General features: G+C 41.5%; 1 protein-coding gene across 2 annotated transcripts; it reads left to right on the top strand.

Moving 5' to 3' along the window:
• The first annotated feature begins 3,376 nt into the window (after nucleotides 1-3,376).
• On the top strand, nucleotides 3,377-27,481 carry LOC111161154 (myosin-4). 2 transcript variants are annotated; one of them, XM_022524684.1, is made up of 38 exons: nucleotides 3,377-3,580; nucleotides 3,669-3,812; nucleotides 4,186-4,342; nucleotides 5,309-5,336; nucleotides 5,429-5,536; nucleotides 6,031-6,127; nucleotides 6,283-6,346; nucleotides 6,491-6,589; nucleotides 6,716-6,819; nucleotides 8,535-8,673; nucleotides 9,258-9,376; nucleotides 9,478-9,627; nucleotides 9,740-9,910; nucleotides 11,410-11,719; nucleotides 12,517-12,587; nucleotides 12,977-13,064; nucleotides 13,153-13,270; nucleotides 13,578-13,701; nucleotides 13,792-13,928; nucleotides 14,056-14,311; nucleotides 15,531-15,773; nucleotides 16,070-16,246; nucleotides 16,472-16,617; nucleotides 16,873-16,963; nucleotides 17,049-17,438; nucleotides 18,659-18,785; nucleotides 19,230-19,348; nucleotides 19,472-19,668; nucleotides 21,184-21,367; nucleotides 21,447-21,612; nucleotides 21,715-21,839; nucleotides 22,495-22,803; nucleotides 23,551-23,754; nucleotides 25,759-25,884; nucleotides 25,975-26,145; nucleotides 26,232-26,336; nucleotides 26,441-26,536; nucleotides 27,329-27,481. In XM_022524684.1, the coding sequence occupies exons 1-38, from the start codon at nucleotides 3,377-3,379 to the stop codon at nucleotides 27,479-27,481; spliced, it is 5,817 nt and encodes a 1,938-aa protein (XP_022380392.1). The 2 variants fall into 2 exon arrangements, with proteins under 2 accessions (XP_022380392.1, XP_022380391.1); XM_022524683.1 differs by having other exon boundaries at nucleotides 5,429-5,543; nucleotides 6,035-6,127.
• The last annotated feature ends 363 nt before the right edge of the window (nucleotides 27,482-27,844 follow it).

Below are 27,844 nucleotides of genomic sequence, written 5' to 3'. Positions count from 1 at the left end.
ATGCAGTGGAAACATCAAGCATGGAGCATCACACAGCATCCTGGGGTCCCCTCAGTGAACACAAATGAGGGGGAGATATCCATGGCAAGTCCTTTAGCAAAACAAGTGTTTGTATCTGTTCTAAATCCCTTCCGACTCCCCTACTGGTCACCACCACTGCCTACCCTGACAACACGCTTTCTCCAGCATGCTTAGCTTTTCAAACTTTAGAAGAATCTACTGCCAGTGTTTGTAAAATCTGGACCCTGACGAGGAATTTTCTGCCTTAATATCCATCACTTGCTACTTCCAATCATAGCGTCAGATCTAAAATTCATCCCAGCTCCGTAATGGCTTTGAGTGCTAACATATCAATTAGTCCTGACTCCTTGAGTCTGGCTCATACTGTCAGACCCAATTTACAAGCAGGACAGTAAGTGGGAACCTGGCTTTGGATTCTGTGGTGAATGATGTAACAGTAAAGCCGGTGAAACAGCCTTAAAGGCCCTGAATCCACATCCCCTATCAAATGCCTATAAAGAACCCTAGATTATCCTCTGTCAAATTATTTATAGGTGACAAGAAATATTTCTAATTATATCCATTCACAGCCACAGTCAGTGAATATTGTGCAAAGAGATTGCCAAAAAAGGTTTTGCCAAGTAGGTTCCAGCTAGGACAGCTGAGGTGGCTGCTGTGCTTGCACAACGGTCTCTATAAAAGGGGAGCCCACATGCCTCGTCCTGTCCTTCCTCAAAATTCTTCAAGGTATGTATACCTGATGAACTCTTGGCCAGCTCTACATTCCTGCTGATAATTATCTTTCAGCTTAAGGGAAAGGCCTCTATTTCCCAAATTTTAATTTTTCTTTCCATCATTCCTAAGGATGATATGGTACATGATATAGTTAACTAGGATTTTGCAACTAAATGGGAAAAAGAAGAATCTGCATTCTCGTCTTTTCTCTTTCAGCAGTAGTTGTCTGCTTCGGGCCCGCCAACTTCCTCACCTGGTAACACGAGAGGTAAGAGGGATTTATTACTACACTCTAAAGAACAAAGGGATCTCTACTACTAAGTCTTGAAAAAACTACCAACTTATTTCCTGGGCTAGTAATGGGAATGGGGTAATACAAGGAGGAGCTGTTCTTTAAAAATGGCTTCTCGTGAAATATTGACTTTTCAGACCATTTAACCACACAAAATTTAATGACTCATCTCTTCCACGTGTTGTTAGCACTTCAGAAATACAGCAATTACAATGTAATATTGAGTGTGAGCTGCTAGTCCAGCTTGACCACTGAAGATGCATTACAGAGACCATCTGATAAAATCAACAACGTGTTGACTGGGCAGTCAACATAATCCAGGCTTTCCAAGGACTCTGGCTACCTGAGCGAAGCCAGGTGGCCTTCCAGATCTTGCAGTGGAATCAACACTGAACCTGGATTTGGGAGAGCAGGGTTCACGTCCCAGCCCCACCACTTATAATTCTGTGACACTGCATGACCCTTCACCTTTCTGGCCCTTAGTTTTCTTACCGGTGAAATGAGGAGGCTGCATTCTAGGTGATGGGTAAGGTCCCTGCAGCACTTGCATCTACAACCTCAGACCGTGGCTTCTGACTACTCCTCCATACAATCAAAACCTTCAACAGACCTCCTCCCCATCTCCATATGTTGGGACTTATACTTTAAGTATTCTGTTAAAAATGCACATAATGATGAAAACCTGCTACACTTTTGATAAATTCTTAATTAGTTTATATTTAATAAGAAGCTATAGTGATTTAGACTTCGTAACAGAAAACATACTGTTCACTTGCTCAAACTTGAAGCAAGTAGATTCGGGAACCTCTGCAACAACCCTGAGAATCCCTGGGGGCTTGTGACCCACAGCTAGGGAAACCAATGATCTCAGATAAGGGGGGAAGGAGGGCATCCTTTCTGTGTTTGGTGAATGCACTGTATTACAATAATCTCTCCACAGTAGTGTGTTGTTAATGCAAAATGACCTTGTGTAAAAACACAGAAACAAAAAATAACATTAACAGGATAAGATTTTTCTTTTGAAGAAAAAACCCTAAGGTTAAATATTTAATATCTGTCCCCTGGAAGTATTTCTAAATTGCACTGTATCATCAAGAGGTTTTCATAGGAATGAATTAGTTTGATTTTAGAGACAAAATATGTAGCAAATTCCATATCTAACAATCAAGGGGATGTTTAATGCAATCCAGCCCCCTTCCCTCCACAGAAGTCAGCTTCTGTCACTGGTCACTCGTCCTGTCCTTGCCATCAGAGAAATTCTCTGCCATCTCGTAATTCATGTGTCAGTGGGAAAAAATGTTAAAGTTCATCTTGGCTTGAAATTTTATACTGGCTACTAACTTCAGAAGAGATATTTAGAGAACTGGTACTTTTTTTAAAAAGGAGGAAGAAAGAGAGAGAGAGAGAAAGATCTGAAATCATACAAACCAGGTAAAAACAACCATTATCCTGAAATCCAACTAAAAACAAATTATTATAAACTAAAAATATATAAACACTATGATATTTTATGTTTTTCATCCAAATGTTTTTCTCCAGGAACCATTTAAAGTTATCTTTTGTCTTGATAATACTACTTGCATACAATTTGAGAATAAATGAGACTTAATTTTGACTTAGGACAAATCATTTGTTAGATTTTCAACTTTTGTTGCGTTTACTTTTTGCTTTATTACTTGATACATAAACAATTTACGCCTAAACTAGGGGTTTATTTGTGCTTATTAAGTGTTTTCAATCTGGACTGCATCCTGAATAAACAAAGGTACCTTTCATCCATCCAATTTTAATAATACTTGCATCCAATTTATCCACGTGATTTTAAAAACTGGGGCCAGGAGAAAAATTTTACTAAATATCTGAGTTTTTAAAATAGGTTCAGGTTGTAAAGCCATTATAAACAGTTATTTTGTATTTCTTTATATCACTGGAATGTCAAAAAAAAAAAAGTGGGAAGGGGGAGTAGAAAAAGAAAAGGCAAAGCAAGGAGAAAAAGAAAAGATTCTAAGCACACTTGGGCATCCTGAACCCTGATGACTGCAACTCAAACCCCTTCATACTCATCTACAAAGGCTCACAGCACAGAGGATGGAACAGAGCCTTACAACATCACAAGAATTAAGTTCCCCCAATATAAGGCTTTGAAATCCTTGATCCGATCTCTTAGCACCTTTGCACAAGACATAGGTGTGATCCCTACAGGCAGGGCTGAGGAAATGGGCCAGGCCAATGAGGCACAGGAGTGTGAAATCAACAGGACAACGTCCACCCTCACCCTGGGTCACTGTCCTGCTCTGTCTCTGTCCTCCAGGTACCCCGGTGCTGTGCTGCTGCCAATAAGCCCCAGCCATGAGCTCCGACGCTGAGATGGCCATTTTTGGGGAGGCAGCTCCGTACCTCCGAAAGTCTGAAAAGGAGCGCATTGAGGCCCAGAATAGGCCCTTTGACGCCAAGAATTCTGTCTTTGTGGTGGACACTAAGGAGTCCTATGTGAAAAGTATGGTGCAGAGCAGGGAAGGGGGGAAGGTGACCGTGAAGACCGACGCAGGGACTGTAAGTAACACAAAGTGGGGTAGTAAGACATAACTGATCCTTTCTCCTACTTAGTTTGACATGCACCAGCTCCTTCTTTTCTTAACAGACTGTCACAGTTAAGGAAGATCAAGTCTTCTCCATGAACCCTCCCAAATACGACAAGATCGAGGACATGGCCATGATGACCCACCTGCACGAGCCTGCCGTGCTGTACAACCTCAAAGAACGTTATGCAGCCTGGATGATCTATGTGAGCGTCCCCTTTTTCTTTTTACTTTTCACTAACTTAAGTCCATGAACTGTTAGCCAAAACCAATCCAAGACTACTTTCCAATTTGGCTACTACAATTTCAAGACTAATCATTGGGTTAGTATTGTGAATTCTGATGTACTTGACACTGTGCAGCAAAAAGCCATGTGCTTAGTGCAGAATCCATGTGCAAGCAGAAGTAAGCGTACTGTGTAGAGCTCCTGGGGGTGGGAGGCGGCCAGGGAATGAGAGTCCTAAACCCTAGGAGAACGGACACGGTGCTTGGGTCCCTCTCACTTGGCACATAAAGCAGTATTTCCAAGGCAGATTAATGAGGTGACTGCAGACAAAGCAACCTTGTCATTTCCCACAGACCTACTCGGGCCTCTTCTGCGTCACCGTGAACCCCTACAAGTGGCTGCCGGTCTACAACCCCGAGGTGGTGGCCGCCTACCGAGGCAAGAAGCGCCAGGAGGCCCCGCCCCACATCTTCTCCATCTCAGACAACGCCTACCAGTTCATGCTGACGGGTCAGTGAGTCCATAATTACAGTCTGCAGAGCTATTCATAAAGTACATGTAGAGTGATAACACAGAAGACACAGAGGCAGTGCCTGGAGAATAAAATGCTCAGCACAAACATAATAGTAATAATAACAGTATAATGATAGTATTCTAATATGATTAATAGTGTAATATAATAAAATTAGGGAAATATATTTAAAATAAGAGGGACCGGGGCACCTGCATGGCTCAGTCTGTTGGGTGTCTGACTCTTGGTTTTGACTCAGATTGTGATCTCAGGGTCTTGGGATCAAACCCTGAGTCAGGCTCTACACCAGTGGGGTCTTCTAGAGATTTTTTTCCTCTCCCCACTCCCTCCCCTTCTGATCCTCCCACCCCCCACCATGCATGCTCATTCTCTAAAATAAATAAAATCTTTAAAAAAAAAAAGAGTAAAATGGATCAGTTTCAAAAGCAGAGAGAATTTTGCTTAGAGTTCTATGCTACAACCCAAACTAATGCTAATTCCAGATCAAAATTAATCCAAATTTAGGAATGAACTATGTATTTTAATTATAGCTAATATATCACCTCTCCTAAAAAGAAAGTTTTGAAAGCTTACAGTACAAGTTATCCCAATTACTACACAAAACTTTGGATCGGACACTAATAACATGATTTTGAACTATGAACCAAGTGACAAAATGGAACATGGAACTAGTATTCATCTGATATTGGTAAGTCATTCCCACGGGTAGTACAGTGAAATAGTGCATTCATTACATATTCTATCACACTAAAGGTAACAGGAGTATAACACATGGACTAATTAGCACATCTTTTGCCACTTATTTTAAAAAGAAAATTGTAAAAAATCAAAGTAACAATAGATATAGTTTGTGGGGGGGGGAGGAGCTTTAAAAGACAACTCTGAGTTTATAAAATATATGTGCTAAGTATATTTTTCAACATTATCTCCGATTTCTTTCACAGATCGTGAGAACCAGTCAATCCTGATTACGTATGTAGATTTCATGCCTTTCTTTCTGCTGAATTTTTGATCACTGTAGTGGTTACTTAGATTCTGACTTTTCCTCTGTGTGGACTCAACAGTGGAGAATCTGGTGCAGGGAAGACTGTGAACACCAAGCGTGTCATCCAGTACTTTGCAACAATTGCAATTACTGGAGAGAAGAAAAAAGAGGAATCTACTCCTGGCAAAATGCAGGTGGGTATGATATTCATCCCAGGACAGAAGAAATCCTAAGCTTCTAAAAATTTGACCAAGGTACTTCAGAGCCATAGCAACCAACTGCAAGTGATGTCAAAATTTAGAAGATAACTCTTGGATGGGCTGTGAGGATGAGATGTGTTGCCTATGAGATGCAACAGACAGAAGTTCTCCAAACCATTTATTACAAGGGGGAAAAAATGAGCCTGAGCAATACAGAACTCAAGGCCATGTCACCCTTCCTTCTGTTTGTCTTCCTTCTACTCACTTTAGAAACCCCTACTCAAAAACTCCTTCTTTCTCAAGTAAAAAATCTTAAATTATAAAAAGAAATGTGTTAAGAAAGAAACGAAGAAAGAGAAAGCCAACCAGCCTTACCCCAAAGTTACAGAATATTGTGAAGGGGAAGGGTGCAGGGGAGGAAGCTGATGGAAAGTTATCTCACCTTTTCCAGGGTCTCCTTATCTGTCTTACTCATTTCTCTTAAGGGGACCCTGGAAGATCAAATCATCAGTGCCAACCCCCTACTGGAGGCCTTTGGCAACGCCAAGACCGTGAGGAATGACAACTCCTCTCGCTTTGTAAGTCTTCTGGTCCTCCTTTTCGGGTGAGGACCAGCACAGACGTTTCTGTGCCTGTGGTATCAGCATCTTTCCCATCCACCTAGTCCATAACTGAAGAAAATATTTGTCTGCCTTTGAGTATGTAAAAAGAAGTCTTCCTTTGCCTTTTTAAGGGTAAATTTATCAGGATCCATTTTGGTGCAACAGGCAAACTGGCTTCCGCAGATATTGAAACATGTAAGTTAATGAACACTAGTGATTAAAAATATTTTGGGGGGGTTATATAGTGAAAATAGTGATATCTATGTTGTGTCAACTTCTCAAATGCTTAATTTTCCATTGTGGCCTTTTCTTTTAAGTGTGCTCAATCTGACTTTCTAGATCTCCTGGAGAAGTCCCGTGTTACTTTCCAGCTAAAGGCTGAAAGAAGCTACCACATATTTTATCAAATCATGTCCAACAAGAAACCAGAACTTATTGGTAAGAAGTATCCATGATTTTTTTCTACCAAGGAAGAACAAAAGCCTCTTTTTCTGAAAGTCCCTCTAAAGTGTTTTTGATAACCAAAGTAATTCTGTCTATACTTGTTCTTTTTCATGTGTACAGAAATGCTTCTGATCACCACCAACCCATACGACTTTGCTTTTGTCAGTCAAGGTGAAGTTACAGTGCCCAGCATTGATGACCAGGAAGAGCTTCTAGCCACAGATGTAAGTAACAGGTACAGAACAGGAAGAAGTAAATTCATTTTGCACTATACAACACTCCCCTCTATGGAGTCAACAGCATTAGCAGAAAGACAGTAAATATACAATATTGCTTTTCAGGCTTCCTTACTCTTGGAATAAAATTACAGGGTATTTCAATGCCCACCTTCCACCCTAGGAAGCTCAAAATGTCTGTAATAAATCTTAAGTCTTAGGCATTCCTTGGCTAGTTGGCTCTTTTTTTTTTCCCCCCTCACAGGCCCTCTGAATCAATTTTTGTACTCCAATAGTGATGTTTCTCTTATTTTTTGTCAGACCCTATATCCAATAAAAAAGACATCTGGGAAAAAAGACATATGATACTTTAAGATTTTTATAGCAGAACATGATGATTTGCACAGTTCCTCTATAGTCAGATGTAAGCACAAATTTTGTTTCAAATGTCACTCCGGGGCTAATAGTATTCCCCTCCCCCATCTTTGCAGTGTTTGAAGAAATTGATTCTTTAACCTCAAAAATTCTCTTTTTGGCCTCCATGAACCTTTACTTTTATTTTTGGAACTACAGATTTTTTTTTTAGAGGATCATTACTCTTTGGCTTATTTTCTTTATACATATACTTTATACATATTTCAAGTTTTCTTTTCCATTTCTGAATAGTCAACCATCTTTGATTATTCTTAAATTTAATACCAGTGGGAATATCCTAACATTCCCAATATAGGATTAAGAGCTGCTTACAAAAACACTTCTTCTTTTCAAATACTATTTTCAAAAAGTCTATAAACTATTTGTGTGCCTTCATCTCATAAATATCAGCTTTTACCAGCTTTACTTCATTATTATTGATAAGTCCAAAAGAGTTAGGGAGCTGAGAAATAACCCCTAGTATTGGAGGTTAAAAAAAAAAGCATCATAATCTTGTTCCCAGACTTTATTAATCTCTGAGCATTTTAAATAGCTTGAGTCAGTGAGCTGAACTGAGGGTAAATAATCTAGAGAAAGTTACATAGGTAAACTCCCCCTGCCTTGTCTGATGTCTGCCTCCACTGCATGAGCTTTTGCAAAGCCTAGCATGGGCAACTAAGAAAGTGATCAAAATCTAGTAGAGAAAAAATATACAACAATAATTTCAATAAAAGAAGTTCTTTTCACAAATGTCTCTTCCCTGCATGAGTAACGATCAGGTGAAGTTCACTGCCAGGCATCTCATGGCCTGCTGAGCTGTGACCTGATATCAGAGAAGGAAGAACTCAAGCACCGCTGCTCTTCCCCTCTGACTCTCTTTCCAACAGCATCCATCACATTCGGGGAGGCAGGCTAGGATTAGGTTTGGACAACATAGGAGGAAAAGGGGCAAACAGATTTGTGAAGCAAAGGAAACCCATGAGATAAGAAACCTGTGGAGCAAGGCCCGGCTAATGCAGAGAAATAGGAAGAGTGTCAACCTTGGCATCCAAAGCCAAGGCTCTGAGTCTTGGGTGAGTGTGGACAGGTCACATAAGATCTTCACTGCCCACAGGACTCAATGGGAAACCGACGCATACTTACTGATGATGCTTTGTGGAATAAAGAGCTGAAGAACAGGACTACCTTTTGAAAACACCAAAGTGTTAGTCAAGATATCATAAGAAGGCAGGGGAGGGAGGGCCCAGTGTCCTGAGGGTATCTGCCATGGTGATAAGTGGAAGCATATTTAAATTCAAATCTTTCCACAGAGGGCTGTGGACATCCTAGGTTTCAGCACTGATGAAAAGGTGGCCATCTACAAGCTCACAGGCGCCGTGATGCATTACGGGAACATGAAGTTCAAGCAGAAGCAGCGGGAGGAGCAGGCTGAGCCCGACGGCACTGAAGGTACTGCTCCCTGCTCACATCTTTCAGCTGACTGAACTGACACCATCAGGTCCTCAAGTCAGGGGCCAAGCTTTCACTTTCTTGACCTATCTGATGGTGGGGAGAAGTATTAGAGGACAGAAATGACACACTGCATATTTTAAATGACTGTGAAGATTTGTGGAGATGTAATTTCTGCCCATTCCAATTTTCACTGACTTACTGTAAGCTAGTATTTACGATCTGATTAAGACCTTTTTTATTCCAGTCAATAATTTACATGCCCACATGCACTGTCAGAAAAAAAAAAAAAAAAAACAGATCAGAATTTTCCTATCACTCCTCCTCTAGGTTAGACTTTCTCAAATTATTTTTATCTGTGGTCTACTTTAGCTATATTTTAAATATCATACAGAGCATTGATTCCCTAAGTTCCAAATTATCCTCTCAAAAAAAAAAAAAAGGACTAAAATTAGTGTGACAAATGGTTTCGTCACATTTACACATATTCCTTTTCAAGCAAAACTTTTTCTTTGTCATTACCCTTCCCACCTTAAATTGTGTACGCTATGGTCAGTTTCACTGTTCTCATCTCGTTCATGCAGTTGCTGACAAGGCAGCCTATCTCCAGAGCCTGAACTCTGCTGATCTGCTCAAAGCCCTCTGCTACCCCAGGGTCAAGGTTGGCAACGAGTATGTCACCAAAGGCCAGACTGTGCAGCAGGTAAGCATGACTTAACTCCTAAGATTTGTTTGAGCCACAGGAGACCTAAGGCTCCATCACTGTGTTCAATTCGAAAAGCCAAACTACCACTGTTCTTGAAGGTGTACAACTCGGTGGGCGCTCTGGCCAAGTCTGTCTACGAGAAGATGTTCCTGTGGATGGTCACCCGCATCAACCAGCAGCTGGACACCAAGCAGCCCAGGCAGTACTTCATCGGGGTCTTGGACATTGCCGGCTTTGAGATCTTTGACGTGAGTTGTTTGAAGAAATGCCTCTTAAGGCCCTTCCACTTTGTGTCTTTTCTGCGGAGTCCCCACTGGATTTTCCAGACTCACTCCAACTCTTGCTCTTTGCAACACCTAGTTCAACAGCCTGGAGCAGCTGTGCATCAACTTCACCAACGAGAAGCTGCAACAGTTCTTCAACCACCACATGTTCGTGCTGGAGCAGGAGGAGTACAAGAAGGAGGGCATCGAGTGGGAGTTCATCGACTTTGGGATGGACCTGGCTGCCTGCATCGAGCTCATCGAGAAGGTCTGTTTGACTTTTCAAGCCTTCAGGACATGAAACACAAATTGTCCGCCTTCATATGCTTAATTGCAATCCCAGTTCTCAGAGAACAAGCAGTGGTGTTTGATGACAGGCTCATGATCTGATCAGTTGTCTGGTGTGTCACAAGTGATGTGTCGGTACTCCGGAATAGCTTCTCATAGAAAAATGTCTGCAGTGCTTACAAATGCATACACAGACACAGGGATGCACATTTCTCCCTCTTAGAATTTCATTCTCCCTCACGTACACAGAAGTAAGGAATGAAACTGCAGCTAGTCCTCTGAGCACTGCCATTGATCCTGGCGATTCCATGATGGTGTGTCATGCACGGATCATCCTTCATGGAGATCAAGGCAGAATGTTTCAAGATGTCTTCCAGGCTGGAAGGGTAGCTCTTCAGTTGTTGCAGGCATTAAGACTCTGATAACTACTGAATAAATACCAGACCTCTCTACAATCTTCCCTGGAAAACGAACCCTGAATTCTCCTTTATCAAGGAAATGGGGCAATAATTCTGTTAGTGTTGAATATGTTAAAATTCATCAAGCAATCATTAAAGATTTTCAAATGCATATTGGGAACTCATCCCGTAACTGTGAATACCAATAAAGTATATGGTTATAGATGAACACTACCCTAAGCAGGGGGAAAGGAAAAGCAAACACAACTGCCTTCTATGGAAACTGCAGACACGCGTGCCAAAATTCATAAAAATAAGAAAGATGAGAGTATCACATCAGACTAGGTCTACCCAATCTGAAGAAAATAATTTTAATTTGGTAACATACTATCTCTGCTATTCATGAAAATGACATGGCACTCAGTTCCTGGAACATCGAAATAGTTTTGAGACAATTTGTGACTGAAGCAAAATCATCAACGTTGGATTTTCTATCAGTCTTTCCTATCAAACTTGCAATTGAAAGGAGGCAATCTGCTTACAAAGCAAAACCGAATTATCATCACTTAACTCCACCGTGGGGGGAAAACGGCTCAGAGTACAAAGATTTCTAATGACACAACACGAGAAGCTCTTTCATCCTGGGGATGGATAATTTTTAATCATTATCCATAATTTTTCTCTTCATACTTTTGTCATGTCTAGATTTGAGGTGAGGAAGCTACATTGTCAGGAAGTAAGAAAGTATTTAGATCTATACGTTTACAGGATAAAGAATTCAGCTCTGAAATGGTAGTTTTGGAATTTAATTTTATACTCTGAACATAAAGTTGGCCAAATGGTACAGATGGGCTTCTTTTTTTTTTTTTTAACTGAGTCTTTCTAGCAAACATATTTCCCATATGTCCATGGCACATGACTGTTTCACATTTCAGTAGCAGAGATAATAAAGATCGTGCTTATTCAGTATCTTATCATCCATTCTTCTGGAACATTTTCAGGTTTCCACTAGGTACATAAACTATTGGAGCATATTTTTTTGAGGAACTCATTATTATCATCTCTTTTTTCCTACTGTCAGCCCATGGGCATCTTCTCCATCCTGGAAGAGGAGTGCATGTTCCCCAAGGCCACAGACACCTCCTTCAAGAACAAGCTCTATGAGCAGCACCTGGGGAAGTCCAACAACTTCCAGAAGCCCAAGCCTGCCAAAGGCAAGGCCGAGGCCCACTTCTCTCTGGTCCACTACGCCGGCACCGTGGACTACAACATCGCCGGCTGGTTGGACAAGAACAAGGACCCCCTGAACGAGACCGTGGTCGGGCTGTACCAGAAGTCTGGCATGAAGACTCTGGCTTTCCTCTTTGCTGGGGGACAAAGTGCTGAAGCAGGTCATTCTTAATATCATTAGTATGTTCCCAGAGTTAAAATACTGGCCAATATAGACTTAATGAAAGGAAGTGTATTTAATTAGTATGCTACAGTCTTATGATTATAAGCTTTCAGAGCTGAAGCTGATACTATGGATCCTTTTGTCCATGGCCTCATTTCACCAATGAGGAAACACAGATTCAGAGGTTAAGTGACTTGCTCGAGATCATAGAGCTCATTTCTACTATTTTAGTAGTATTGGTTCCTTTGAGGATCCAGCTAATCTGGAGATAAGGAAATCCTTTGTCAAGGCACTAGTGCTTGAGGAATTGGAAGTTCTGTTCTCCTAAATCCCCTAAGACCCAATGTGCACATAACAGTATAGAAGCACAAGCAAATAGAAAGCAGGACTTTCCTGCAGCTTGGTAGAGGCCCAATGACCTGATAGCAAGCATGCAACTAGGTTCTCTGGGACCGTGTGCACTAAGGGGACAGTACTACTCTGTCTCCTGGGTACTTCTTTCAGGGGACATACTTTGCTGGTTTGGAGGAGAGGAGTGCCATCCCTCCCCCACATCTACCCTTTTCATCCAGTTCTTTTACTGTCGTTGTTTTCCTGAATACCTATAATGTGAGCCAGTGCTTCTATTTTCCTAATCTATAGTCGGCAGAAAGATACAGAAAGAAAATACAGGAATGATACAAGTGAACAAGTGCAAATTTAAATTTCAGAAGGAATTTTGACAGTCCTCATACCTGTGGATAGTGCTTCTAAAGTTGCTGCAAATAGTTTTAATTTTTCTATTTTATTTTTCAGAAAGTGGCAGTGGGAAAAAAGGTGCCAAGAAGAAGGGTTCTTCTTTCCAGACAGTGTCAGCCCTTTTCAGGGTACAGTATATTCTTGAATGCCAAAAGACTACTTCTGTAACAAAATTAAATTATTGTAACTTTAAAAAAACTTTGACGAAACTAAAAAAAAAAAAAAAGCAGTGTTGTACAAAGGAAAATGAAAAATGTGTTAGGAAAAATTTAACAAGAAGAAAATCCATAATGTGGGTTCAAACTTTACAATTAATGAACCAGTTACCCTTAAAACTCCAAATCTAAAAATCTAGAGTGGAGCACATTTCACATGAAATCAAACTCTCTCTTAAAAGCAGCCCCTGTAGTCAGTTACATTTACTTTATTCAGGAAATGGGGCACATTCACTACAGATCATTGACAGGGACTCTCATGCAATAAAAAATGACTTCAAATCTTTTCATGTGGTTTGCAGGAGAATTTAAATAAGCTGATGACCAACTTGAGGAGCACTCACCCCCACTTTGTACGCTGTCTCATTCCCAATGAAACTAAAACTCCTGGTAAGACATTTATGATATCCAAGTAAGATTCCAATGTGACTTCTCATTAGACTATCATATAGAAAACGTGTCTTTTTTTCTCCCCCAGGGGCCATGGAGCATGAACTTGTCCTACACCAGCTGCGGTGCAACGGGGTGCTGGAAGGGATCCGCATCTGCAGGAAGGGGTTCCCAAGCAGGATCCTTTATGCAGACTTCAAACAGAGGTTTCTCATTACTCCCCCCTTTCAATGTGCTAGCCTAGAGGAGTATCCCCACACAGTTCAAACATCTTTTAACTTTTCCTTGAAAACTGAAATGTATTTGAAAGGTGATCATAGAAGAATGATGGCTTGCTTTATTATTATCGTAACTTTTTACATCTATTTTCCCAAGGTTCACCTAAAGCACTGCTGGACTGTTTTAATGGAATTTTTTTTCTCTAAAACTCAGTCTATCGTTTTTTCAATGATAGCTACTAACAATTCTAGTAAAAAGGAAGACCATGTTTTTTTTATCTTTGTATTCTGATAGATACAAGATTCTAAATGCAAGTGCTATCCCAGAGGGTCAGTTTATTGACAGTAAGAAGGCTTCTGAGAAACTCCTAGGGTCTATTGACATCGACCACACCCAGTACAAATTCGGTCATACCAAGGTACCATCAACCTAAATCTCTACCATAATTTCATCACCTTTGGACTTTCTCATGAGTGGAAATAACATATTTAGCTTGTTCCTTGGCAAGGTTTTCTTTAAAGCTGGCCTGTTGGGAACTCTAGAGGAGATGCGAGATGAAAAGCTGGCTCAACTCATCACACGCATCCAAGCTGTGTGCAGAGGGTACCTGATGAGGGTGGAATTCAAGAAGATGATGGAGAGGAGGTGAGGGAACAAGTCCAAGTCCCCATTCTCCACATTTTCATGGTTGAATCTGATATAGTCATTACTTTGTTAAGTGATGGTCATTGTCCACATTGTTCCTTATTTGCGTCTTTGTTGTCTCCTACAGAGAGTCCATCTTCTGCATCCAGTACAACGTCCGCGCCTTCATGAACGTCAAGCACTGGCCCTGGATGAACCTGTTCTTCAAGATCAAGCCGCTCCTCAAGAGTGCAGAGACAGAAAAAGAGATGGCCAACATGAAGGAAGAGTTTGAGAAGACCAAGGAAGAACTGGCGAAGTCAGAAGCAAAAAGGAAAGAGCTTGAAGAGAAGATGGTAGCTCTGATGCAAGAGAAAAATGACCTGCAGCTCCAAGTTCAATCTGTGAGTGTCATCCACTGCACAGTTCGGCCCTTTCTTATGCTCCAGACCTTGTGAGAGTGGCTATGAAAAAGTTTTAGCTTAAGGTTTCTGAATGAATGGTTTCCACTAAAACATGCACTATTATTGTCATTCAAGAACACTAAGACTCAGACCTAAAAAAGCAATAGGTGCAAAGTCACCAATTATTCTGTGTATGCTCATATCCACATTCATATGCAGCATGGTCATTGGTGAGCACAGTCACAAAGATGTCTATGGGGGCGCCTGAGTGGCTCAGTGGGTTAAGCCTCTGCCTTCGGCTCGGGTTGTGATCTCAGGAAATTTTTTTTTTAATTTTTTTTAAAGATTTTATTTTTATTTATTTGACAGAGATCACAAATAGGCAGAGAGGCAGGCAGAGAGAGAGAGAGAGAGAGAGAGAGAGAGGAAGGGAAGCAGACTCCCTGCTGAGCAGAGAACCTGATGTGGGGCTCGATCCCAGGACCCTGGGATCATGACCTGAGCCGAAGGCAGAGGCTTTAACCCACTGAGCCACCCAGGCACCCCAAATAAATAAAATTCTTTAAAAAAAAGATGTCTATGGACATTTTCCTTCCTTTATAGATCCTTCTATTAGATGAGACTGTCCTTTCCTTAGTTAATATTTGTGTGCATAAATAGAAGTTATGTTTTTCTTACAAGGTCAGGGAAAAAGCTAAATTAACCAACTCCTTCGAATGTGAGGAAACAGAGTCCTAGAATTAATAAGCGACTTTTCCAAAGTAGTACAGGTACAGATTTTGCCAAAAGGCTAGTTTCCCTAATCTGACCTTCCACACATGGATAGCTGAAGAAAATCTGTTATTATAATTAGCACATTAAAATTACTAACATTTTGTACAGTAGACTGTTAAAAAGTTGGCAAGTGTGTTGACCAAATTGATTGAGTCACTGAAGTACCACCTTTTATTTTTTATTTTATTTTAAATTTATTTGACAGAGAGAAACAATGAGAGAGGGAACATAAGCAGGGGGAGTGAGAGAGGGAGAAGCAGACTTCCCACTGAGCAGGGATCCCGATTCGGGTCTCAATACCAGGACCCTAGGATCATGACCTGAGCCGAAGGCAGATGCTTAATGACTGAGCCACCCAGGTGCTCTGAAGCATCCACCTTTTAATAAATTAGTGTGTTTGCAGAGATAGCTTAGATAAATGAAATTGTTTCATTTCTTCCATTAGGAAGCAGATGGCTTGGCTGATGCAGAGGAAAGATGTGACCAGCTGATTAAAACCAAAATCCAGCTTGAGGCCAAGATCAAGGAGCTAACTGAGAGGGCAGAGGATGAGGAGGAGATCAATGCTGAGCTGACGGCCAAGAAGAGGAAACTGGAGGATGAGTGTTCAGAGCTCAAGAAAGACATTGATGACCTTGAGCTGACGCTGGCCAAGGTTGAAAAGGAGAAGCACGCCACAGAGAACAAGGTACAATCATGATCCATTTTAGACTCTTTATAAGTGCTAGCTTGTTACTGAAGTATTTTAATTAAAAGTTTAATCCTAAAGTTATTGAATATGAAAGAAAGTGCTGTCATATTTATGTCTCTTTAGTCTTCACCATTTCTATTTATCTTACCCTTTATCCCCCACACTTTTCAGTGAAGTAGACCTGGCTTCACTTCTTATCTCCATTTTCCATCTCAGGCCCACACTGTCCTACGCTTCTTTTTCACCAAGATGACACATGTCATTAACATTTCTATAATCTGTTCAAATCTAAGGTGAAAAACCTCACGGAAGAGATGGCAGGTCTGGACGAAACCATCGCAAAGCTGACCAAGGAGAAGAAGGCCCTCCAAGAGGCCCACCAGCAGACCCTGGATGATCTTCAGGCAGAAGAGGACAAAGTCAACACCCTGACCAAGGCTAAAACCAAGCTAGAACAGCAAGTGGATGATGTAAGTGTGAAAAACACAGTATTTCCTCTCAATATAAAATAAACAGTTACGACATGCAACTGTCAATAATGCTCATAAGTCTTTCATTGTGGCTTTGAAAACAATAATTAAAATTTCCATGCTATTTGGTGTATTTTTTAAAATTCTCCTGTGTACCTTTAATGGCTAGTCACATATGGCTCAATGCCTTAGAACTGAAATAAATAAAATCCAGTATACATTTAGCTTGAAGGATCTCTGGAACAAGAAAAGAAACTCCGCATGGAGCTAGAAAGAGCCAAAAGGAAACTGGAGGGAGACCTAAAGTTGGCCCAAGAATCCACAATGGATGTAGAAAATGACAAGCAGCAACTTGACGAGAAACTCAAAAAGTGAGTAACCTGCTTGTTATCTGTCAATTCAGGTGAAATAAATGTTTTAAAGATCTCTAAATTATTACTTTGGAGTACATAACCAAAAAATAACATATTTGACTTTTTTATTTAATGAAAATGGTACGTTATTGACTTGTAAAAACATGTACTACTCACGTTCTCAACACAGCAGTATAAAGACATTCCACCGTACATGGGAAAGAAAACTGGTAAGAGAACTGATGGAGAGCTTATGTGTTGCTCCTCCAACAGGAAAGAGTTTGAAATGAGCAATCTGCAAAGCAAGATTGAAGACGAGCAGGCCCTTGCGATGCAGCTACAGAAGAAGATCAAGGAGTTACAGGTGAGTCGGACCCCCCACCTCTTCTGTGCATTCCAGGAATCAAAATTGTCATGAGTCGGCATTCACGTTGATGTGTCACCCCCAGGCCCGCATCGAGGAGCTGGAGGAGGAAATCGAGGCAGAGCGGGCCTCCCGAGCCAAAGCAGAGAAGCAGCGCTCTGACCTCTCCCGGGAACTGGAGGAGATCAGCGAGCGCCTGGAGGAAGCCGGCGGGGCCACTTCTGCCCAGATCGAGATGAACAAGAAGCGCGAGGCCGAGTTCCAGAAACTTCGCCGGGACCTGGAGGAGGCCACCTTGCAGCACGAAGCCACAGCAGCCACCCTGAGGAAGAAGCACGCGGACAGCGTGGCCGAGCTTGGGGAGCAGATAGACAACCTGCAGAGGGTGAAGCAGAAGCTGGAGAAGGAGAAGAGCGAGATGAAGATGGAGATCGATGACCTCGCCAGTAACATGGAGACAGTCTCCAAAGCCAAGGTTTGTGTGAACTTGTTCCTTCATTCTATTTGCAATGATTCAAAATTAGAGTCTACAGATGAATAGATCTAACTGTGCAAACTTGAAATGTTACCTCATTTTATTTTTTAAATTTAAGTTCAATTAATTAATATATAATGTATTATTAGTTTCAGAGGTAGAGTTCAGTGATTCATCAGATGCATGTAATATCCAACGCTCATTCTATCACGTGCCCTCCTTCATACCCGTCACCACTTACCCCATCCCTCCACCCCACTCCCCTCCAGCAACCCTCAGTTTGTTTCCTATGATTAAGAGACTCTTACGGTTTGTCTCCCTCTCCGATTTCATCTCATTTTTCCGTCCCTTCCCCCATGATCCTGTTTTATTAAATTCCACACAGGAGTGAGATCATGTGGTAATTGTCTTTTTCTGATTGACTTATTTCACCTAGCATAATACCCTCTAGTTCCATCCACATTACTGCAAATGGCAAGATTTCTATTTTATTGATGGAGGAGTAGTATTCCATTGTGTATACATCATCTTTACCTATTCATTTGTCGATGGACATCTGGGCTCCTTCCATAGTCTGGCTATTGTGGACATTGCTGCTATAATGTTATCTTACTTTAAAATTATTCCTGTTGGGGTGCCTGAATGGCTCAGTGGGTTAAAGCCTCTGCCTTCGGCTCAGGTCATGATCTCAGGGTCCTGGGATCGAGTCCTGTATCAGGCTTTCTGCTCAGCAGGGAGCCTGTTTCCTCCTCTCTCTCTGCCTGCCTCTCTGCCTACCTGTGATCTCTATCTGTCAAATAAATAAATAAAATCTTAAAAAAATTAATTAAATAAAATTATTCCTGTTATGCCTACTAGGAATCACTATATTGAAATGAATCCTTTTGGTCTTCCTATTGGATTTGTAGAAATCATGTTATCTTTTGTCACTATAACCATGAAAAAATGTAATTTCAGAAAAGAATTCTCTAAAAACCATACTCCACATGATGCAGAATTTAAATGATGTTCATGTTTTCCAAAGACAATAATCTGGTTTTCATAACCATTTATTTATGTAGCCCAAATTATGTGTCTCTACTTCCAAGACACTGTGCAGGGCTTTGGAGTGGCTAGAGAATTAAATACAACTCAGCTCCTTCCCACAAGTAGTTATGTCCAAATTCAGACTTACAAATAAAAATGTATCATCTTTCCCTGTTTTCTACTTTCCACCACAGGGAAACCTCGAGAAAATGTGCCACACCCTGGAGGACCAGCTTAGTGAAGTCAAAACGAAGGAAGAGGAGCAGCAACGCCTCATCAATGAGCTGTCAGCCCAGAAGGCTCGTTTACACACAGAATCAGGTCAGTGGGCACACACAGCCAGCACGCAGAGAGCCAAAAAAAAGAAAGGTGAGCCTCCACTTGTGGACACCTCTTGAACACCCATCATTTCTTAAGCCACACATGCCCATTTGTCATCATTTGTCATTCCTTCTTCTTTTTATTGAGAGACAGTAAAAAGGATGCTTATAAGCTATAATGGAAGAAAATTAAGCTTCCTGGGCTGAGGAGATTTTTGCTACCTCAGCATTACTTGAAAAGAAGGAGGGAGGGATGGAAGGAAGGAAGGAAAAGAAAATCCTAAAATATCAAAGCTCATATTTTTGCAAAAGCAAAAAATAACCTTCTCAACCACATCAAAATTTTTGAGTTATTCTTTTCATCATGAAGTAAGAGTTATATTATCACATTCTTAGTCTTCACCTAGACGACAGAACTAAACCATTCACGTTCTGTCTTTCACAGGTGAGTTTTCACGACAGCTAGATGAGAAAGAAGCTCTGGTGTCTCAGCTGTCGAGAGGCAAACAAGCATTTACACAACAGATTGAGGAATTAAAGAAGCAGCTGGAAGAGGAGTCTAAGGTGAGAATTCTCTGAGACTTTCAGTCACTTGAACTTTGCAGTGTGACATGCTATTGAACTTCACTTACAGAGTATCAGTGACCAGAACATAAATGTACAATGCACAATTTTTGGTTGGTCCAGGCCAAGAACGCCTTGGCCCACGCCCTACAGTCAGCCCGCCATGACTGTGACCTGCTGCGGGAACAGTATGAGGAGGAACAGGAGGCCAAGGCTGAGCTGCAAAGGGCAATGTCCAAGGCCAACAGCGAGGTCGCCCAGTGGAGGACCAAATATGAAACGGATGCCATCCAGCGCACGGAAGAACTGGAAGAGGCCAAGTATGGGCTCTTAATGATGGACGCAGAAAGAAAAGTTTAAAGGCAGTGAAGGAAAAGTAATTAAAAAAAAAAAAAGAATATTTCAGGCATAAAGATAGGAGGAGGGGCGCCTGGGTAGCTCAGTGGCTTAAGGCCTCTGCCTTCAGCTCAGGTCGTGATCCCGGGGTCCTGGGATCAAGCCCTGCATTGGGTTCTCTGCTCAGAGGGAGCCTATTTCCTCCTCTCTCTGCCTGCCTCTCTGCCTACTTGTAATCTCTGCCTGTCAAATAAAAAACAAATTTTAAAAATCTTTAAAAAAAAAAGATAGGAGGAAAATTTCAGCCTATCTGATTTTACAGTGGTGGAAACCACCATACCATCTTCTCCTTACAGACCAGTCATGTATCCACTGAAAAATGAGCCAAGACCACAGCTCTCCCTGCATTTTGGTCTATTACAAAGATATCTTAAATTTCTTTCCACCAAAATGAATTAAAAATTATCAACATATACTTTATGGATTAAGTAGAATTAATTTCCTTCAATATAAGGAAAAATGGAGAGAGTGAGACTATCTGGTACATTATTATGAATGTTATAATTAACAATAATCAGTTTATCCCTATCTACAAGTCCAGAATGAGACTATCACACTCTGTCATTTAACTAACAACCAGTATCAATAAACTGATTCACTTAATTACACATGCTTCTTATGGAATAAAACTCATGGGAGTGACAAACGGAAGGGAAATAATCATTATGTTCCCAGGGAAGGAAGCTTCTCTAAATTGCATTTATCTCAGCAGTTGCTAGAATTAAACAGAATGAAGGGGTTTGGTGAGCATTTGCAGAGGTAACACTACAGATAAGTGTGAGCTGGTGAAGGAACCAGTACAACTTTGGAGGGTATTTGGGAAATATAATTCTGGAATAACATTTGCTGTCTAGGGCATCAGACCCAGAGAGTCAGTGATTGACTAATCATAATCATATGACCTCATACGCATCACTTTGGGCCACAGATTCATTTATGAAGAGGACCGTGTTAAAAAGTGCTTAACGCCACTATCCAGTGCCAGCATGCTTTGATGACAGGCCTCCAGCTCACAGTGGTCATGTCCTCACCTGGCTCACTCAGCTGATGCAGGGAGGGCTGTAGCCCTGGCCCATTCTCCAGTGGACATGCACTGGTCTATAAGGACGAGATGGTGGTTTCCACAGCTGGATAATCAAAGAGGCTCATTCATTCTCTCTCTGTCTCTTTCATGCATGCCGACACCACCACCAAGCATACAAAATGTCTCATGGATATATTTAACCACCCCTGACATAAAGATTAAGAATTCACTAAGGAAAACTACATTACAGAGACAAAATGGGTAGCGATAAGACATTTTAGAAAACCTTAACAATTTGTGGACAGAGGAGCAAAGACTCTTGGGGAAAATATGCTTTCCTAGTCAGCAGCTTTATAAAGTTCACTGTGGCATCTCTGAATCTGCTCCTGGTCACTCACACTGGCCAACATTTCAGGAAGAAGCTGGCCCAGCGTCTGCAGGATGCTGAGGAACATGTGGAGGCTGTGAATTCCAAATGTGCTTCTCTAGAGAAGACGAAACAGCGGCTCCAGAATGAAGTGGAGGACCTCATGCTGGATGTGGAGAGATCTAACGCGGCCTGCGCCGCCCTGGACAAGAAGCAGAGGAACTTTGACAAGGTGGCCCACGATAACCAGCTGCCTGGGGGAAAGAGGCCTGATTCTTGATTACAGAGGCTTAGTTCTGATGTACTTCCAGGTCCTGGCAGAGTGGAAGCAAAAGTACGAGGAAACTCAGGCTGAACTTGAAGCCTCCCAGAAGGAGACCCGTGAGCTCAGCAATGAGCTGTTCAAGGTCAAGAATGCCTATGAGGAATCCCTGGATCACCTTGAAACCCTCAAGCGAGAGAACAAGAACTTACAGCGTGAGTCTTTGTTAACCATTCTACTTCAAAAACGGTAGGGAGACGTCTTTTCAAGTTTTCGTTTTTCTCAACTGAATGTGGTATTTTATTATTAACCTACAGAGGAGATTTCAGACCTGACGGAGCAGATTGCAGAAGGGGGAAAGCATATCCATGAACTGGAGAAAGTGAAGAAACAAATAGATCAAGAGAAGAGTGAGCTACAGGCTGCTCTGGAGGAAGCCGAGGTACACGTTCCATTTGCTCACTTAGGCATTATAAATAAACTGAAAAATTCATAGCAACTGAGAGCAACTACCATGTTGCAGAGCTGCAGGGGATAACTCATGTAATTCAGTGAGAAATACTGAATTGTGTCTTGGGAATGCAGAACAAACAGGCTAAATTAAGATGCATGAAAGTTTCTGGTTTTCTTAATGCCTTCTTCAAGAAACCATCATACTGTGCAAAACAAACAACAGCTCTTTAGGTAACAAGGAGGAAATCACCATCAGAAAGACAGGATGGCTGAATGTCCCCCTATCCTAGGAATGTGAGTTCCACCTGCCTTCTCCACTCCCAAAGACTGCTCAAAAGACATAGTCTTGAGACAGTGGTTTGGTGTTGAGAACACCTACACGGTATATGTGACTAAATCTATTGAAGGCCTCTTTGTAACCTTTTAAAATTTGGTGGGTGGATCTGGGGATCCCACCACCCAAGGTGAGCCTCTCACGTAAGTTCCCTTCCTCTTATAAAGCTGCCACCACCAAGCTGGAGTGGCCCGCCTCTTTCTTTGTTCTTCTCCCTGCCTTCCAAGTACAGGGGCCAGGTTCCGATTATAGCAGGGAAGATCTGTGAGGGTTGCAAGCCAAGAGTAACCTAAATGTTGCCTTTTTAAAGGGATCTCTTGAGCATGAAGAGAGCAAAACCCTTCACATCCAGCTTGAGTTAAACCAGGTGAAATCTGAGGTTGACCGGAAAATTGCTGAAAAAGATGAAGAAATCGACCAGCTGAAGAGAAACCACATCAGGGTTGTGGAGTCGATGCAGAGCACCCTGGATGCTGAGATCAGGAGCAGGAATGATGCCATCCGGCTCAAGAAGAAGATGGAGGGAGACCTCAATGAGATGGAAATCCAGCTGAACAATGCCAACCGCCAGGCTGCAGAGGCAATAAAGAATCTAAGAAACACACAAGGAATACTCAAGGTACACTGGGATAAACACACATAGTGTCATGCTGTCTGGGTGTAACTGTGTGACTTATATGCCATAAATCTAAATAATATGGTAATCAGATGAAAATTTCACATACACAGTTAAAGAACAGCTTACATCTGGAAAGTCTAAGACAAAGTTCACTTTGTCAACTGAAGAGAAGACACTCCACAAATCATTTATACGAACTCCATCTGCATAATGTATATAAACATATACATGTATATTTTTAAATATACATTTCTATACTTGTTTAATATACATAAAACAACATCATTAGACTAGCTCATCTCTGAGGATGCTTTCCTGCTCTAATATTTTGTAACTTTAGCCGTGGTTATTCTAAAATATAACATCCTGTTCTTTTGAGTAGACCTGTTACCCTAGGCTACAAATAATTTGTCATTAAACAGACTTGCAGGGGCTCCTGGGTGGCCCAGTGGGTTAAGCCTCTGCCTTCAGCTCCAGTCACGATCCCAGAGTCCTGGGATCGAGCCCCACATCAGGTTCCTTGCTCATCAGGGAGCCTGCTTCTCCCTCTTTCCTTCTGCCTGCTGCTCCCCCTACTTGTGCTCTCTGTGAAATAAATTTTAAAAACTTAAAAAAAAAATAAAGGGACTTGCAGATTTTCCCTCTTTAATCATACTCTAAGTTATTGAGAACAAAGTGTGTACATGACCCAATTTGTACTCACTTTAATGGAAGCACAAGTAAGCGCCTTTGCCTCTTTCTGTGTAGGACACTCAGCTACATTTGGACGATGCCATCAGAGGCCAAGATGACCTTAAAGAGCAGCTGGCCATGGTGGAGCGCAGAGCCAACCTGCTGCAGGCCGAGATCGAGGAGCTGCGGGCCACTCTGGAGCAGACAGAGAGGAGCAGGAAAATGGCAGAGCAAGAGCTTCTGGATGCCAGTGAGCGTGTGCAACTCTTGCACACCCAGGTGAGGTTCAGGACTCTGGTTGAGCAAATGCACACCCTGCCGATGAAGAGTATATGAAGGGATGAGCTTGTTTATAAAGGAAGGAATAAAGAAACCTTGGCAAGGGTCCCTTCTGAAGTTCTGGAAAATGAGTATTACTAAGACGTACTGGCCCTGACCAGTTCACGGGTATATTTATGGCCTGGGATCATCATGTTGATTCGAAAAAAATTTAGAGTTCTAGAAACTTTTGTTAAAAACCACAGAAGGCAGGGGCACCTGGGTGGTTCATTCGGTTAAGCGGCTACTTTTGGCTCAGGTCATGATCTCGGGGTCCTGGGATCAAGCCCCACATCGGGCTCCTTGCTCAGTGGGGAGCCTGCTTCTCCCCTGCCCACTGCTCCCCCAGCTTATGCTTGTTCTCCCTCTCTCTCTGTGCCAAATAAATAAATAAAATCTTAAAAAAAAAAAAAGCACAGAAGGCCATCTACTAATAACCATATATATGATATTAATGGCCACCTTGCCTTTGCAACTCTAAGCTACAAATACATAAGGAAATAAAACAGAGGAAAAAGGATAAGCCACCAAGTTATTCTTGTGTATCCTGTATACACATGAAGCTAACTACGTGAAAGAAACTCTTCAGTTCAAATTCACAGAGTCCATCATTACTGCTACTCAGCCCCTGTTGTTTATAACAGATGAGCCAAATAAATGGCAGTATATTATCCTCACAAGGTTAGTAAGCAGTCATTTAGTATGCATTTATTGCCATGAAAAGAGCAACTTAAAAATAGTATATGGGGTGTCTGTGTGTCTCAGTTGATTAGCAACTGCCTTCAGCTCAGGTCATGATCCCAGAGCCCTGGGATCGAGTCCCGCATCGGGCTCCCAGCTCTGTAGGGAGTCTACTTCTCCCTCTGACCTCCTCCCCTCCCATGCTCTGTCTCTGTCAAATAAATAAATAAAATCTTTTAAAAAATCGTATATAAAACATGATCTCTTTCTTTTGTTAAAAATACATAGGAAACATCCAGAAGAATAAACAAAGTGTTATCAATGGTTATCTCTGAGTAGGGAGAGTACAATAAGCATTCCTTACCTCTTGTTTTGTTGATTTGTATAGTCTATTTTTTTATAATAAACATTATTATATATTTTAAAATTTTTATTTATTTTTTTAATTTCTTTTCAGTGTTCCAGAAGTCATTGTTCATGCACCCCACCCAGTGTTCCATGCCACACGTGCCATACTTTTTAAAGATTATAAGGAAAGAGCCATCATGGAAATGTTAAACTACAAATAATTTTAAATTCATATGAAAACAGAACATCTTTCTTACTCATTTTTAGTATGCTGAATCGATTAAATATTTCAAATACTATCAGCTTTCCAAAACATAACAGATTCTTGGTCCATTTTTTATAACAATGCTACTTATGCCCTTTAAATATAAAGCCAACCAAACATGAATGAACAACTACAAATTAATCATCCATTTTCCATGAGCTGTGTGGTGATACCGCACTTTAAATATTTTCTTGGGTTAGGGTTGTGCTTCATGCTTATAAGCAGCCACTGGTAATATTCGAACATCTTTGGTATCAAAAATCACATTTTAGGGCACCTGGGTGGCTTAGTGGGTTAAGACTCTGCCTTTGGCTCAGGTTGTGATCTCAGGGTCCTGGGATGGAGCCCCACATCGGGCTCGCTGCTTGGCAGGAAGCCTGCTCCCCTTCTTCTCTCTCTGCCTGCCTCTCTGCCTGCTTGTGATCTCTGTCTGTCAAATAAATAAATTTTTTTAAAAATCTTTAAAAAAAATTAAAATAAAATCACATTTTACCCAGAAGAATTTCAGAAAAAGAAAAGAAGGCATAACTTAGAGTCAACTTCTGATTTGGTGTTTATTCTGAATTTTTCCTAGATCAAGAATTTTTGCCTGTATACAACAGTCAAAATGACAATGTAAATAGAATGTAATTAAATGTGCTTTCCTTTCTTTTTTTGTTAATTTGAAACAGAACACAAGCTTGATCAACACCAAGAAAAAGCTGGAGACAGACATTTCCCAGATCCAGGGAGAAATGGAGGACATTGTCCAGGAAGCCCGCAATGCAGAGGAGAAGGCCAAGAAGGCCATCACTGATGTGAGCGGAGGGCAGCACGGTGGTGGTCAAATCTGAATCCTGATGTGCTCGTTCAGCTCTCTCAACTGGTTTTGTCTTACCACTCATCAGGCAGCCATGATGGCTGAGGAGCTGAAGAAGGAGCAGGACACCAGCGCCCACCTGGAGCGCATGAAGAAGAACTTGGAGCAGACGGTGAAGGACCTGCAGCACCGTCTGGACGAGGCTGAGCAGCTGGCCCTGAAGGGCGGGAAGAAGCAGATCCAGAAACTGGAGGCCAGGGTGGGTCCCCATCACTTCATTCAATTCCCAACTTGCTCATACAGCTAGTTACAGCCAAACTGCTAAAAGCCTTTGTTCTCTTCCAGGTGAGGGAGCTTGAAAATGAGGTTGAAAATGAACAGAAGCGCAATGTTGAGGCCATCAAGGGTCTTCGCAAGCATGAGAGGAGAGTGAAGGAACTAACTTACCAGGTGACCCACCTTTCCATATTTCTCAGATCTGCTGCTCTCAAGAAAATAAAAATAATGAGGCATTTTCAAACCAACAACGCTATTTGCTACCTCTTTCATTTCAGACTGAGGAGGATCGCAAGAATGTTCTCAGGCTGCAGGACTTGGTGGACAAATTACAAACCAAAGTTAAAGCTTACAAGAGACAAGCTGAAGTGGCTGTGAGTAGCTTCATAATAAAAGAGAAAAGTTCAGGAAAAGGTCCAGGTTTTGTTGAGCCTGAGGTTTATAGAATTTAAGAGCCTTTCTTTAAGGCAAAAGAGTATAAAATTAGGTATGAAAATGAATATTTGGAATGAAAAAATTTTACCAGTAATTACCAGATCCTTAGAGATCTAAGTGCATTTCTTCTGAGACCTCTTTCAGCAATTTTCCAGACATGTTAGTATAGAAATGTCTTTTGGTTACAACCCACTTCCCTATCTAGAACACTCTACCACTCCTAGCCATCTCTAGTGCTCACAGGGGCTGCACAAAGGAGGGCTCTGAAGTCTGATAGATGACTTCACAATAAATCTGTTAGATGACTTTTAGATGACTTCACAATAAATCCATCAGAATATTTCTTTTTCATTTGGCTCCTTTCTCATCTTATTAATTCAGAAACTTTCCTTAAGGTTCTCTGCACCCAATACTATCACCATGCCTACTTTTTAAATCTTGTCTCATAGATTCAGATTCCTGCAGCTCTGATCTCCCTGACGTCACTGCAGCATCTTAAGTTGGCCAGGAAGGGATTCAAGTGAGAGAGACTGAGCAGGGTCCCTCATGAGCCCACTCATTCAGAGTCAACAATGTGGGATGCCTTGCCCCAAATAAGTTCGTGATCAAATAACAGAAACTTTGCTTTCTCATTTACAAAGTAAATCCAGTAGCTGCTTCTAGTAACAAAGGTAGTGAGAATCAGAAAATGCCGAATTTTCTTATTCTCTGAAATACATTTCTCTTCTCAGGAGGAACAATCCAATGTCAACCTTGCCAAGTTTCGCAAGCTCCAGCACGAGCTGGAGGAGGCTGAGGAAAGGGCTGACATTGCCGAGTCCCAGGTCAACAAGCTGCGGGTGAAGAGCCGGGAGGTCCACACGAAAGTCATAAGTGAAGAGTAATTCATTATATGCTGAAAGGTGACCAAAGAAATGTGCAAAATGTGAAGTTGTCACTGTCGCATGTCACTGTAGCATCAAGGCAATAAAATCTGCAGAGATTTTTCCAATCTAAAAATACATGTCTCTCTTAATTACAAGTTCTATAGTGCTATGAGAATTGATTCATTTTCAACACTTGTGAAGCTCCTAATGGCGCAATCAGATGATGATGACAAAAATGAGTGTGGTCAGTGAACCAATGTTAACAGAAGGCAAGTGAAATTCAGCTCTCTGAGAAAATACGAAGGCAGTTAGTGCACCCCGAAATCCATTCAACCAATTCTATTGAGAACCAACTGTGTGTCTGTACAGAAATGGGCACCA

Source organism: Enhydra lutris, unplaced genomic scaffold, assembly GCF_002288905.1.
Source record: "Enhydra lutris kenyoni isolate GAN:26980312 unplaced genomic scaffold, ASM228890v2 scaffoldscaffold82, whole genome shotgun sequence".
Lineage (NCBI taxonomy): Eukaryota > Metazoa > Chordata > Mammalia > Carnivora > Mustelidae > Enhydra > Enhydra lutris.
Note: the sequence above shows the minus strand (reverse complement) of the source record. Positions and strands in the feature narration are given on the sequence as shown.